Source organism: Mus pahari, chromosome 17 (genome assembly GCF_900095145.1).
Source record: "Mus pahari chromosome 17, PAHARI_EIJ_v1.1, whole genome shotgun sequence".
In the NCBI taxonomy this organism is placed as follows: Eukaryota; Metazoa; Chordata; class Mammalia; order Rodentia; family Muridae; genus Mus; species Mus pahari.
In genome coordinates this window covers 47,329,279-47,341,392 of record NC_034606.1, presented here as the reverse complement: position 1 = coordinate 47,341,392, position 12,114 = coordinate 47,329,279, and the positions used below count along the sequence as shown (strand labels likewise).

The 12,114-nt window shown below is 48.2% G+C and overlaps 1 protein-coding gene across 2 annotated transcripts in view; it reads right to left on the bottom strand.

The window, feature by feature from the left end:
- Mei1 (meiotic double-stranded break formation protein 1) overlaps window positions 1–12,114 on the bottom strand; it is a 60,862-nt gene that overhangs the window by 19,015 nt on the left and 29,733 nt on the right. The window contains exons 18-22 of one of the 2 annotated variants that reach the window (XM_029548203.1): window positions 10,331–10,499; window positions 9,847–9,994; window positions 8,083–8,358; window positions 3,141–3,306; window positions 503–619 (exon numbers count right to left, since the gene is read on the bottom strand). In XM_029548203.1, the coding sequence (XP_029404063.1) occupies window positions 503–619; window positions 3,141–3,306; window positions 8,083–8,358; window positions 9,847–9,994; window positions 10,331–10,499 (876 nt within the window). The remainder of the gene's footprint in view (window positions 1–502; window positions 620–3,140; window positions 3,307–8,082; window positions 8,359–9,846; window positions 9,995–10,330; window positions 10,500–12,114) is intronic. The other variant, XM_021217163.2, reaches the window with a different exon arrangement.

The window sequence follows — 12,114 nt, the reverse complement described above, 5'->3', positions numbered from 1 at the left end:
ACACACACACACACACACACACACACAGAGACGCCCAGAGAGCTGTGAACTGGATGATCAGAGACCCGAGTGAGCTATGAAACAAGGAAGATACCATGACCTGACCCAGACTATCCAGAAGGCCTTTGTTAGCCCAGCACTGCACATTTGCCCGAATATATATTTGTATCTCAATCCTACATGGCAGGATGCTCCATTCATACCTAAGGGCAGGCAAGGTGGCTGTTCACACAGCTGTTCGCTAACACGCATAGGCCTTTCTGATTTCACTAGAGCTTGTACCTATAAATACCCCATTGTTGGTTGGTTGGTTTGGGTTTTTGTTGGCTTGTTTGTTTGTTTGGGGGCTGGGTCTCTCGAGTATTCCTTTACAATGAGTAGAGGGTGCTGAAAGATGCCCCCAGGAACAGGCTGACTCAGTTCACGTCTTCCGAAGGAACAGAACGCCACCACACTCCGCCCCAGGCCTGAGGGCACAGCGTGTCTCGAGCAGCCAAGGCACCTTGATGAAGCAGCTTCATGGCCATGCTGTCCAGTTCTTGTTCCGACTCAGTCCTCAGCTGCACCAAAGACAGGAGGGTCAGCAGCAGCGGCAGGTTCCCTGAGGCACAGGAATGGGCTGCTCAGAGAAGAAAGCTGAGCCCACCCACAGGTCGAACCCTCCCTGACACAGACAACCTGAAGTGAGGGCCCGTGACTCTATTCTGAAAGGAAACACGATCTGGTGGCTTGCTGGGATTCACCCCTGCTCCCAGACGTCTTCCTTCTCGTGGGAGACTGTAGTAGCTGAACCGCTGGATGCCATCTCTGGCTATCAGGAATCCATTATTTCACTAAAGTACATTAAAAACACCCAAGACGGGGACTTTTATTCCTACTTCTCACAAAGGTCCCCCAGCTAGGGCAAGGCAGGGTGCTGGGCTCTGAATGTTTGTAAGCCCCCACTTTCCTACTCTCAAATCCTAACCTCCAATATGATTTTTAGGAAGCGGGTCTACTGGCAGTCAATTGGGTCATAAGACACAGCCACCGTGAATAGGATTAGTACCCACAAAAGAGACTCCAAAATCCTGGTCACTTGTCCTTTCTACCACAGGAGGATTACAAGATGTCTGAACAGAGTGGATTCTCACCAGACATCAAACCTGCTGGTGTCTGGACTCTGGATTTCCCAAGAACTGTTGGTAATAACCTACTGCTCATGAGTCACCTAATTTATGGTACTCTGTGAAAACCACAGAGTCAAACAATGCCAGAAGTTGAACACAGATCTAAACCTGTCCTACATTATAGCCTTTCCAACATAACTTTCACTCAATCTTGGTTGGTTGTTTTTGTTCTTTGAGCCAGGGTTTCTCTGTGTAATCCTGGCTGTCCTTGAACTTCCTCTATGGACCAGGCTGGCCTCAAACTCAGAGATCCTCCTGTCTCTGCCTCCCAGGTGTTGGGTGGGATTGACTGTGTGTGCCACCACCACCACCTGGTTATACTCTATCTTTAAAAAAAATTATTAGCTGGTTGGTGGTGGTACAGGCCTTTAATCCCAGCACTTGGGAGGCAGAGGCACACAGATATCTGTGAGTTCAAGGTCAGTCTGGTCTACAGAGTGAGTTCCAGAACAGTCAGGGCTACACAGAGAAACCCTGTCTTGAAAAACAAACAAAACAAAAAAACAGCAACAATAATAAAAAATACTCATATGTACATCCATACATACATAATGTATGTAACCTGGCTGTCCTGAAATTCACTATGTAGACCAGGTTGACCTCAGACCCATGGAGACATGCCTGCCTCAGTCTCTCCAGTGCTGCCACATATGGCCTACAATGTTTAAATTTTATTTGTTGTTGTTATTATTGCTATTATTGTTGTTGTTGTTAGTGTGTGTGTGTGTGTGTGTTTGTGTGTGTGTATGACACAGGTCACAACAGCACACTTGTGGGGAATCACAGGACTTCATGGAGTCTGTTCTCTCTGTGTGTGTGCACGCACACGCGCACGACATGGGTCACAACAGCACACTTGTGGGGATCACAGGACTTCATGGAGTCTGCTCTCTCCATGTGTGTGCACGCGCACGTGCACGACATGGGTCACAACAGCACACTTGTGGGGAATCACAGGACTTCATGGAGTCTGCTCTCTCCTTGCACCTTGACGTGGTTTCCAGGACTCAAACTCGGCTTGGTGAACTGGTAGTCAGCAAGCACTTTACCTGCAGAGCTGTCTCTCTGTCCCAGAGCTTACTGTAAACAGTTCTATCATCAGATCCAGTTGTTCTTCCCTAGAAACGGAGTGCTTGCTTTCTTAAAACAGCATTCTTCTTTCAGGACTGGACTTGGGAGCCATAACCTCCTGCCACGTGCCCTTGATGGCTCAGAAATTTATTTTTATAAAATCAGGTTCTGTTCTTCTTAGCTAGGCAGTGGTGGCACACGCCTTTCATCCCAGCACTCTGGAGGCAGAGGCAGGCAGATCTCTGAGTTCGAGGCCAGCCTGGTCAGAGCCAGGTGTGGTGGTGCATACCTTTAACCTCAACACTCAGAAGACAGAGGCAGGTGGCTCTCTATGAATCTGTGGCCAGCCTGGTCTCTATGAGACCTTCCCTCAAAAGACAAAACCAGAATCAGATACTCAACAACAACAACAAAAAAATTCCAGCCTCTTTAAAAATAGCTGATGACAAATGAACCTCAATTTTGAGTTTCTTTATACTGAAAAGCCGGGACTTTTTTTCTGGGACTGCTAGCACATTCTGGATCTCACTGGGAATTCAACACATCACAGATCCACCCTACTCCCACAGCCCTGCTGGGTCCCCAGCCTCCCCCAGATTCCACTTTCTTCTTCCCTCTGGGAGTCACCATTTTTGTGACAAACAGCTCTGAGCACATACTGTGCAGGGTAGGGACTGGCCTCGTTTTTCTTCTGTTAAAAAACCTGATTCTCTTTCTTAGAGCACAAGTCACCAAAATAAGTAATGGTCTACTCCACATGTAATGGTCTACTCCACATGTAATGGTCTGCTCCACATGTAATGGTCTACTCCACATGTAATGGTCTACTCCACATGTAATGGTCTACTCCACATGTAATGGTCTACTCCACATGTCAAAACCCGTCCAAGGCAAACTGACCTCCTGAGGTGGATGATCCATACTCCACCAGGAGGCGCTGCAGGATGAGCAGGAAGTGGCCTCGGATGAGGCCACCCACCTTGACATCCTCATTCTCCCGAAGGAAGGACCTCAGGACAATCAGTACCTTGCGGGCTGTATCCACGGGGCTGGAATAGACCAGGTCCTGAGAAGAGAAGGAAGCCGGAGCTCAGAGAGCGCACAGCCAGGGGCCGACAGACAATTCAGGAGAGAGGGGCAGGAAAAGAACCTAGGGGGACGGTTTCATGGCAGCTGGGTGGAGTCTCACTCAGCACCTAATTCTGTAACAAATGTTCTGGGGGATCCACTAACCCCTCACAAATCATGGAGGACAGACCCAGCCTGTTACGTCAAGAAGCCAACAGAGGCTCGGGGACATTACATGACTTGCCAGAGGTCACATAAAGCCAGTAAGTGGTACCCAGGATGCAAACGTAGGTCTCTGGACTCAGGATGCCCCTCTCTTGTAAGTTCAAGTACTAGGGTCAAGAAGAGGTTGTTTTTAGGACCAAGAACGTGAGAACCATAAAAAGGGAATGCAGAGGACAGAGATGTCATAGGTCAGGGAAAGAATAGGCTGGGATAGATTCAGGGTATGGGATGGGAAGTGAGGACCAGGTCAGGCCCGTTCTCTGAGGTGGCATCTGCCCATCCCTGCCGCAAGCTGCAAAGGTCTTGGGTTCAGAAAATGGAAAAGGACATTTTATTTTGATTTGCTTTTGGAGTTATTTTAACGAGCGTAGGTTGAAGGAAAAACAGGCAGAAAGGGCACTAGGAGCTGTCCCTGATTGCTTCTGGCACCTACCAGCTCAAACAAGCGGATGCCTTTGGACAGGCGAACATGTCAGTTAGAATAGAGCGTTGTGAGTCCAAGGTCAACAAAGGATCTCAGTGCAGAGAAAGGACTACAGGGCACGTTAGCCAAACAAACCCTGGTGTGCTGTCCACTGCACAGGCATGGGGAAATGAGCACAGGCCTTGGGCTTTGGAGAACCGATTACTGTACCAGTAGTAACTGCTCAATTAGAACCCAATGACATTGGTGCAGCACTGTTTTTGCATCATAGCCAGACATTTGTCTACACATTTTTATATCTTCCTAATAACTCCACCAGCCAGCTGTTTCTCCAAGTTTTCAAATGAAGAATCTAAGACAGATTGATTAGTTGTCTATCAAGAAAGTAGCAGAGAGCCAGGTGGGGTAACACTCAGAAGGACAAGGCAGAGAACTTCATGTGTGTGTGAGGCCAGCCTGGGCTATATATTAGTTTACAGGCTAGCCTAGGCTACAGAAATAAGATGGTGCCTTAAAGAGAATAACAGTAGTTGTAAATTCTAACACAGTGTGTGCTAATGAACAGGAGAGGTGGCGTTACCTCTGCCAACTCACAAAGAATCAAAAAAAAAAAAAAAAAAACCCACCTCTGGGCAGACAAAAATCAGACTGGAGGGCTAACAAAATCTAGATAATCTAGAAAATCTAGAAAGTATCAAAGATAGATGTGACGGCACAAGCCTAAAATTCTAGAACTCAGAAAAATTGAGATGGAGGGGTTCTAAGTTCAAGGACGGCCTGGGTATACCCCAGGCCAGCTCAGGATCGATATTGAGATCGATCCTATCCCAAACAATAACATACAATTAACGTGTGTGTGTGTGTGTGTGTGTGTGTGTGTGTTCATCCAACTCCTCCACTTTGAGGAGTGTGAGGCTGACATCTAAAGTAGAAATGATTTACTCGGGGTCACGAGAGTAAGGGTGAAGTCAATGTCTCTGTTGTCATTCACTGGCCCATCCCTGCCCCACTGGCACACAATGGCGCCTCAGAAATCTTGAATTTGGAAGGTCCAAAGGAAAGGGGCTACATGGTCTTCGCCAGCCACAGTAAATGCTGCGTGCTGGTGTGCACCCTCATCCTTCGGGTTAGTGAGAAGGAGTTGGGCGGACCCACGGCCCACTGAGTTTTCAACTGTCCAAAGCTGTCCGGACTCAGAACAGAACATCTGTGGCACCCTTGCTTTTCACAGCTAAACATCCTACTTGAAAGACCACCCGTTGATAAGAGTGGCAATTAACAGCTTTGTTTTCAGCTGCTAATTACCCATATCAAAACCAGAAATTGGTCCCAGCACATATTTTTAGACTCTTTTCCCTCCTGTGGCTAAAAGCTGGGAAGCAATGGTGGGAATGATCTGTGTGAACAGAAAACAAAGTTGTTCTTGCTGTTCTTTTCACCACTGGTGTTTCCAGAATCTAATTTAGTCAAGCTCAGTGGCCGTGGCCTTCGGTCCTGGCCAAGATCTGATTACCTTGGGCAATTTTATTAGCATCTTCTTTTTATTTTATTTTATTTTATTTATTATATGTAAGTACACTGTAGCTGTCTTCAGACACTCCAGAAGAGGGCATCAGATCTTGTTATGGATGGTTGTGAGCCACCATGTGGTTGCTGGGATTTGAACTCAGGACCTTCGGAAGAGCAGTTGGTGCTCTTAACCACTGAGCCATCTCTCCAGCCCTTATTAGCATCTTCAATGTGAATTATCCGGCTCAGAGCCAATTACTACAAGTGATCACCTGTACACTCCATGCATTTAATATTCCTGCACACCGGGGGCTGGTGAGATGGCTCAGTGGGTAAGAGCACCCAACTGCTCTTCCGAAGGTCCGGAGTTCAAATCCCAGCAACCACATGGTGGCTCACAACCATCCGTAACAAGATCTCTTCAGGAGTGTCTGAAGACAGCTACAGTATACTTACATATAATAAATAAATAAATAAATAAATAAATAAATAAAGATTTAAAAAAATATATTCCTGCACACCACCTCCCACCTCTCCTGCTCTCCAATTTACCTGAAACACAGACAAGCCTCCATTTCCTGTCTTTAAACAGCACGCAGCCCCCGAAGGCATCTCCTTCCTACTGAGCTCTGGGCAAAGAGGGGGGGGAGGGTTAAGACGCCTGTGCCCTGATGCAGCCACCTCCAACATGAAACAGTGAGTGGGGGTCACAGGCAGGGTCTGAGTCAGTGGGGTAAGATGGGGCACCCCATCACATCCCGAGGATGTGAAATCTAAGGTTTTAATCTTCGGAGATTCACTGCTTCTTTGAAACAGGTAGTCCAGGGCAGTTTCCCACCTGCCCTAGCAGAAAGTGAGGTGGCAGTCTCTACCTGAACATGGTCCAAACTGTGAAGGGAACTGAAGAACAAATTAACAAGCTCCATCTTTTAAAGATAATTGGAGATTTATGTGTTTACTGATTTACAAACTCACATGCATTCCAAGCACACGCTCTACCACTGAGCCATGCCTCCATTCCAAAGAGCTCCATGTTAGAGTGCCTACGTGCCAACTACACGGTTGGCAGTGTAAGACTGAGCTTAGAGTGTCGGGAATGGAGCATAGACTGGAGCCCACAGGTAGACGGCGACCAGAGCTGGGACTGATGAACCAACCCCAGCCTTGTAGAAGAGCTTTGCAGAATACCGTCCTTCAAGACCTGGCTGCGGGCAGGTAAATCAATAAGAGACTGAGGAGAGACATCAAGAGAAGGATGAAAACCAAGAGACAGCATCCTTTAAACCAAGTGTGTGTCACTAAAATGAAAGTGGGCAGTCATCAATATTAACAGAGCACTTAAGAGGAGTACCCGTGACTCCTTGTCAGTGGTAATTAGGCACAGAGACATCCTGGTTACCATGGTAGTGATGTTTAAGGAGCTTCAGGGCCTGAGGCCAAAGGGTGGATGAATTAGTGGGACAAAGTTGAAAAGTTTGAAGTACCCAATTAGATCTAAGAGTTGGGCTGTGCAAAGGAGGGTAATTAAAATATAACATGCAAGAGGCAGGGTTGATGAGCCCATAGGTAAAGATAGAAGTTGTACAACAGCTTGGGAATAGCTATCAGGGCTTACACTCACAAAAATAAACAAACAAACAAAAAAGCCACTCTCTTAAAATCCAGGCTGTCCCTGAACTCACTATACAGTACAGGATAACCCTAAACCTCTGTTTCTCCAGCCTTCAGTTTCCAAGTGCTGGGATACTGGTGTGCACCAACATGCTCAGATCATGCAAACTGGGATGAGGCTGTGGAGCTCTAACTTTAACACTTCCCCAAAACCTGTTCCCCAGATCATTAGGAATGTGGCTAGTAAAGAGCCTTTGTTCTCTTAGGGCAGCTGANGGTCTTCTGTTCCTCCACCTGANAGCTAGCTAGGCAATTATCTCAGTTGCCCCAGCCAGGCACCCATCTTCCTATGTTTGAGACTGAAAGGAAAATTCAAAGGCTCAAGGCCGAACACTGTGAAAAGGCAAGGTCTAGACTTTACGGAGCCCACCCGGCCGCTAAGACTAACAAGACCATGAAGATAAGGGAAAGGAGTGCCGGAGCCAGCCGGGGCTGTCAGGGTTAGCTCATAAACCATCTGGCAAGAAGGCATCTCCCCCAGCTCACTCAGGGTCACACTGACCAGAGGTCCCCCAGACTCTGATACGCCCCCGGCCTCTGGAATTCCGCCGCTCCGGCTGGCGCACGCTTACTATCTTGCTGCATTGTATGTTCAAATGAGCCAATCACTTGTGGCCGCACCAACTCTCCCCGTCCCCCTCGACCCTAACCCCATAAAAACCCCTTACTTCTGAGGGTCTGGGTCGACTTCTCTGTCTCCTGCGTGAGATACAAGTCCACCCAGAGCTCTGCCATTAAAGTACCTCGTGTGTTTACAACAAGACGCTTCTCTGTTTCTCTGGGATTCCCAGACTCCTGTGACCTGAGGACCCAAGGGAGTTCCTCACGAGGGGGTCCTACAAGGCCTCGGGCTTCTGCACACTAGGCAAGCAGTCTAACAACTGAGTTACATCTCCCAAGACTTCGCTAGCATCTGTGAGTGCAGGAATGAGTGAGCGCACCTACCAGCAAAATGAGTAGGATGCTGGGTGTGCTCCTGAGCATGCAGAACAGGGCTGCGAGGTTGGCGGGAAAGACGGTATGCCCAGGAGAGGAGTCATCATCTAGGTTCTCGTAGCTGCTCTCTTCCCAAGAGAACCAAAGCTCCAAGACGCGGTGCCCGAACCTGCTCATCAACCCTGGGTACGCCAGGAAGAACCTGAGCAGGAGCGGGTGGTGAGTGTAGACCAGGCGCAGGTCTGGGATGCCCTCTAGGAACTTTCTGATTGCACTGACCACGGCCTGGAGGCAACAGAGAGCAACTAGACATGCTTTGCATAGGACATGAGACCCCAACATCATAGCCAGTGACAGAGGAGAATGTACTGATGCCTCAACATCCCAGGGCAACACACTGCTCATCAGAATGGCCTGGGTGAGGAAACCCCACACTGCCTCCCTTTCAGAAGTAGCCTGGAGTGCATTTGCTCCCTGTGTGATATTCGGTGACATCTCGAAGCATTGCTGATTATCGTGACTGGGGGAAATGCTATTGGCATCTGCTGTGTTGAGTGGGAGCACACTACAAGATGCCCTGCAAGGCATGGCAAAAATCCCCATGGAGGTGTGTGCGGGGGGACAGTGCAAAATAAAAGCAGTGCTGGGGCTGAAGAACAACACCCTATCATGCATGACACCTGTCAACGTTTCTGTCTCCTACCTTAGACTGCTTGGGGGCAGGTGCACTAGCAGAGGGCCTGGCTCAGAAGGGAGAAGGCAGATGTATGTGGAATTGTTTACTAAACCCTAAATACCCACTCCTTTCCCATAGAAAAATGACGCATCATTTAGATTCCTCCGTTAATCCTGACAGCGAAGATTAACAAAACGATTGGTTGATTGGGAAATGCCCAGATTAGTAAGTGTTTGTGTGGGGGCATTTCAAGTGAGGAAGACCTGCCCATGAATGTGTCACCATGCTATAGGGTGGGGGTTAGATGGAATAAAAAGGGGAAAGAAAAAATTTGAAATTTGTGGTTTAGCCGGGCGTGATGGCACATGCCTTTAATCCCAGCAGAAGCAGGCAGATCTCTGAGTTCAAGGCCAGCCTGGTATATAAAGTGAGCTCCAAGAAAGCCAGGGCTACACAGAGAGACCCTGTCTCAAGAAAGAGAAAAGAAAGGAGAGAGAGGGGGGGCTGGGGGTGGGGAATGTGAAATGTAGTTCTACAGTAAATCTTAGACTAGGGGAAACTAGCTATATAGAACACTATTAGTTTTAGTAGAAAATGTGGTGGCTCAGGTTGCAGCTCGTGGTAGACTGTGTAGCATGTTAGAGAAGCAGGTTAAATCCCCAGCACTCAAAGAAGGAGTGAAATTAGATTACCGACTTAAGGACTAAGTAATATAATACCTCTAGACTTTGTTTGAGACAGAGCCTCACCCAGATTGACCCAGAGCTTACTATGTAATCCAAGCTGGACAAAAATCTTGCTGTCCTGTCAAACACTGTAATTACACACATAGGCCACCACGCCCAACTCAGAAGGCCGTTATTTTGGGGAAATATATATATTGAAGCATTTAAGGAAAAAAAAGAGCATATCAAATTATTTTCAAATGTTTTAGAAAGATAGGATTGGGAAAGGAGAAATCTTGATTGATTGATTGATTGATTTGTGAAGAGACCTTGCAATCCAGCCTTGCTAAATGACAAGCCCATCATGCCTTTCTCCTCTGTCTCAGGCAGTCGGAGAAGCCCCGAATCATCCCCGTGCCCTTTGGTTCCTACCTCAGCCAGTGCACTGTCCTTGTCCCTGCACACTGCCAGCAGATAGATGGAGGCTTTGCAGACCACTGGTGGAGGGCACTCACCCTGGTCCTGCAGAGACAAAAGGAAGCTCTGCACAGCCACAAAGAGCTCCGCCTCAGGGACAAACCTGTTGAACAAGGAGAGCCCGGGTGAGCAGGGCAGGCTGCCAGGCCAGCGGGGCCACGAGGCCATCAGAGCCTTCTATTCTGTCTGCTCCCATCCTCCCTCAACTCAGGTCCCTCCCCAGCATGCCCACACCCTCACAACACCACACACAAGCAGTGTGCTGTATACACACACACAAGCAGTGTGCTGTATAGACGTTCAAAGCATCGCCACGCTTGTCTAATAGAAGAGCACTTGGATGCACGTGCACAGATGAACATGTCTGCATAACACAAACAGATATCCATTACATAAAGCCAGGACTCTGTGGCACCAGCTGCCAGCTCTGGGCACTGACCTGTCGTCATGGATGCGAGCCAGGTAGAAGAGGAGGAGGATGCAGTACTGCCTCTGACGCGCAGCCGCCTCCACATACTGCCGATCTGACAGGAAGGCAAGGCTTTCTGGGGTCCTGCTGCTTATGTGGGGCAGTCCATGCTGAAGGATCTCAGACACTGCAGAGAGTTCTGGGAGGGGAAGGCCACAAAGAGAACACAGGAAAGCAGGCAATGACACCGGAGAACCACGGCGCGTAGATGCTACTCAGGGCACTGAGGGTAGCAGAGGGGGAATTGGAGGTTCTTCTGCCCTTAGCAGCAGCTTTCAGCCTGTCAGAAGAGCCTGAACTTAACATATGGAAGGACACAGACAGCATTCATTGTTCACTCATTCATTCATTCTTTCACTCATTTATTCATTCCTCTGATAGATATTCACTGAATGACTACTTTAGATCAGACTGTGAAACCTACCAGAGACCCTGAAGGATGAGCTAGATAGGACACTCTCAGGACAGAGGATCAGTGCCATGTTGGTGGAGAGGGAGAACTTAAAGGGCAGAGAGTTACAGAGAAGCAGAAAGCAGGCAGGGAAGGGAGAGAGTCAAACCCAGAGGATGGGAAGCAGGGTGTCTGGAGGCCCAGCGCCATAGGAGGACACATTTCTGTTTGGTATAAACAGATGTGGAGCATCTGTAAGGCCATACGGATAATTCACAGCTGGGCTGCAGATGACACCAAACGCTGCTTAAAGAACTTCGATATCAGTAGAGCGGATAAGTACGTTAGCAGGGTGTGGTGGCACTACCTGTTCCCACTGCATGCTGGCACTCAGGAGGCTGAGGTAGAAGGCTAGACTGTTCCAGGACAGCCTGGGCTACAAAGTGAGATCCTGCCTCAAAATAGGGGCTCAGGGGTTAAAAGCACTGGCTGCTCTTCCAGAGGTCACAAATCCAATTCCCAGCAACCACATAGTAGCTCATGACCATCTGTAATTGGATCCAATGCCCTCTTCACATAAAATAAATAAATACATCTTTTAAAAAAATAAAAATAAAAACAAAACAACAAAGCCCACTTGTATTTCCTCCTGGGAGCAGAGATCCTAGTTTCTTATGGAACCTGTTTCACAAAGAAGGATCTCAGATGAATAGAGAACAAAAGGACAGAGCTTTTCAACTTTTTAGAAAATTTACATCAGCCTTCTTTTCTACATTAACCAAAGACCACTGCTACACAGACTGACATCCAAGGACCACAGCTGAAGAGCAGAGGAGTTAAGATGCTGCAGCTTCCCAGACAGATATGTCAGCCGTGGGTGGAAACAGGCTGAAGAATGGGAGACTGGAAGCAAGTGCTCAGGCTGAAAGCCTGGGATTTGAACTCAGGACCCCTGGGAGAGCAGTCAGTGCTCTTAACCGCTGAGCCATCCCTCCAGTCCAGGAATTCTAATTTCAATTCAACTCCTTTTCTACCGACATACTCGGTAATGAAAACGAGCAAAACAAGACGAGTATCCCTGACCCTCGCACACCCCTTCCCCGAGAGACACACAGGGAAGAAGACACAGCCACGAGTACAGAAGTCCGTCTATCTCTCTTCCTGGCGCTTTGAGATCTGACAAGCACCCAGCGCCCAAGGGAACAGGCAAGGGGGGCTCTCTTTCGTTCTGACAAATGAGGGAACTGTCAGAGGCCATGGTGAGGTGGTTTGGGGCCACCACAGCAGAGGCACGGTGGCCTTCTCTCTGCAAGTTATACCTGACCAGCATGGTATTTGAGAAGGAGAGTGGATGGGAGAGACA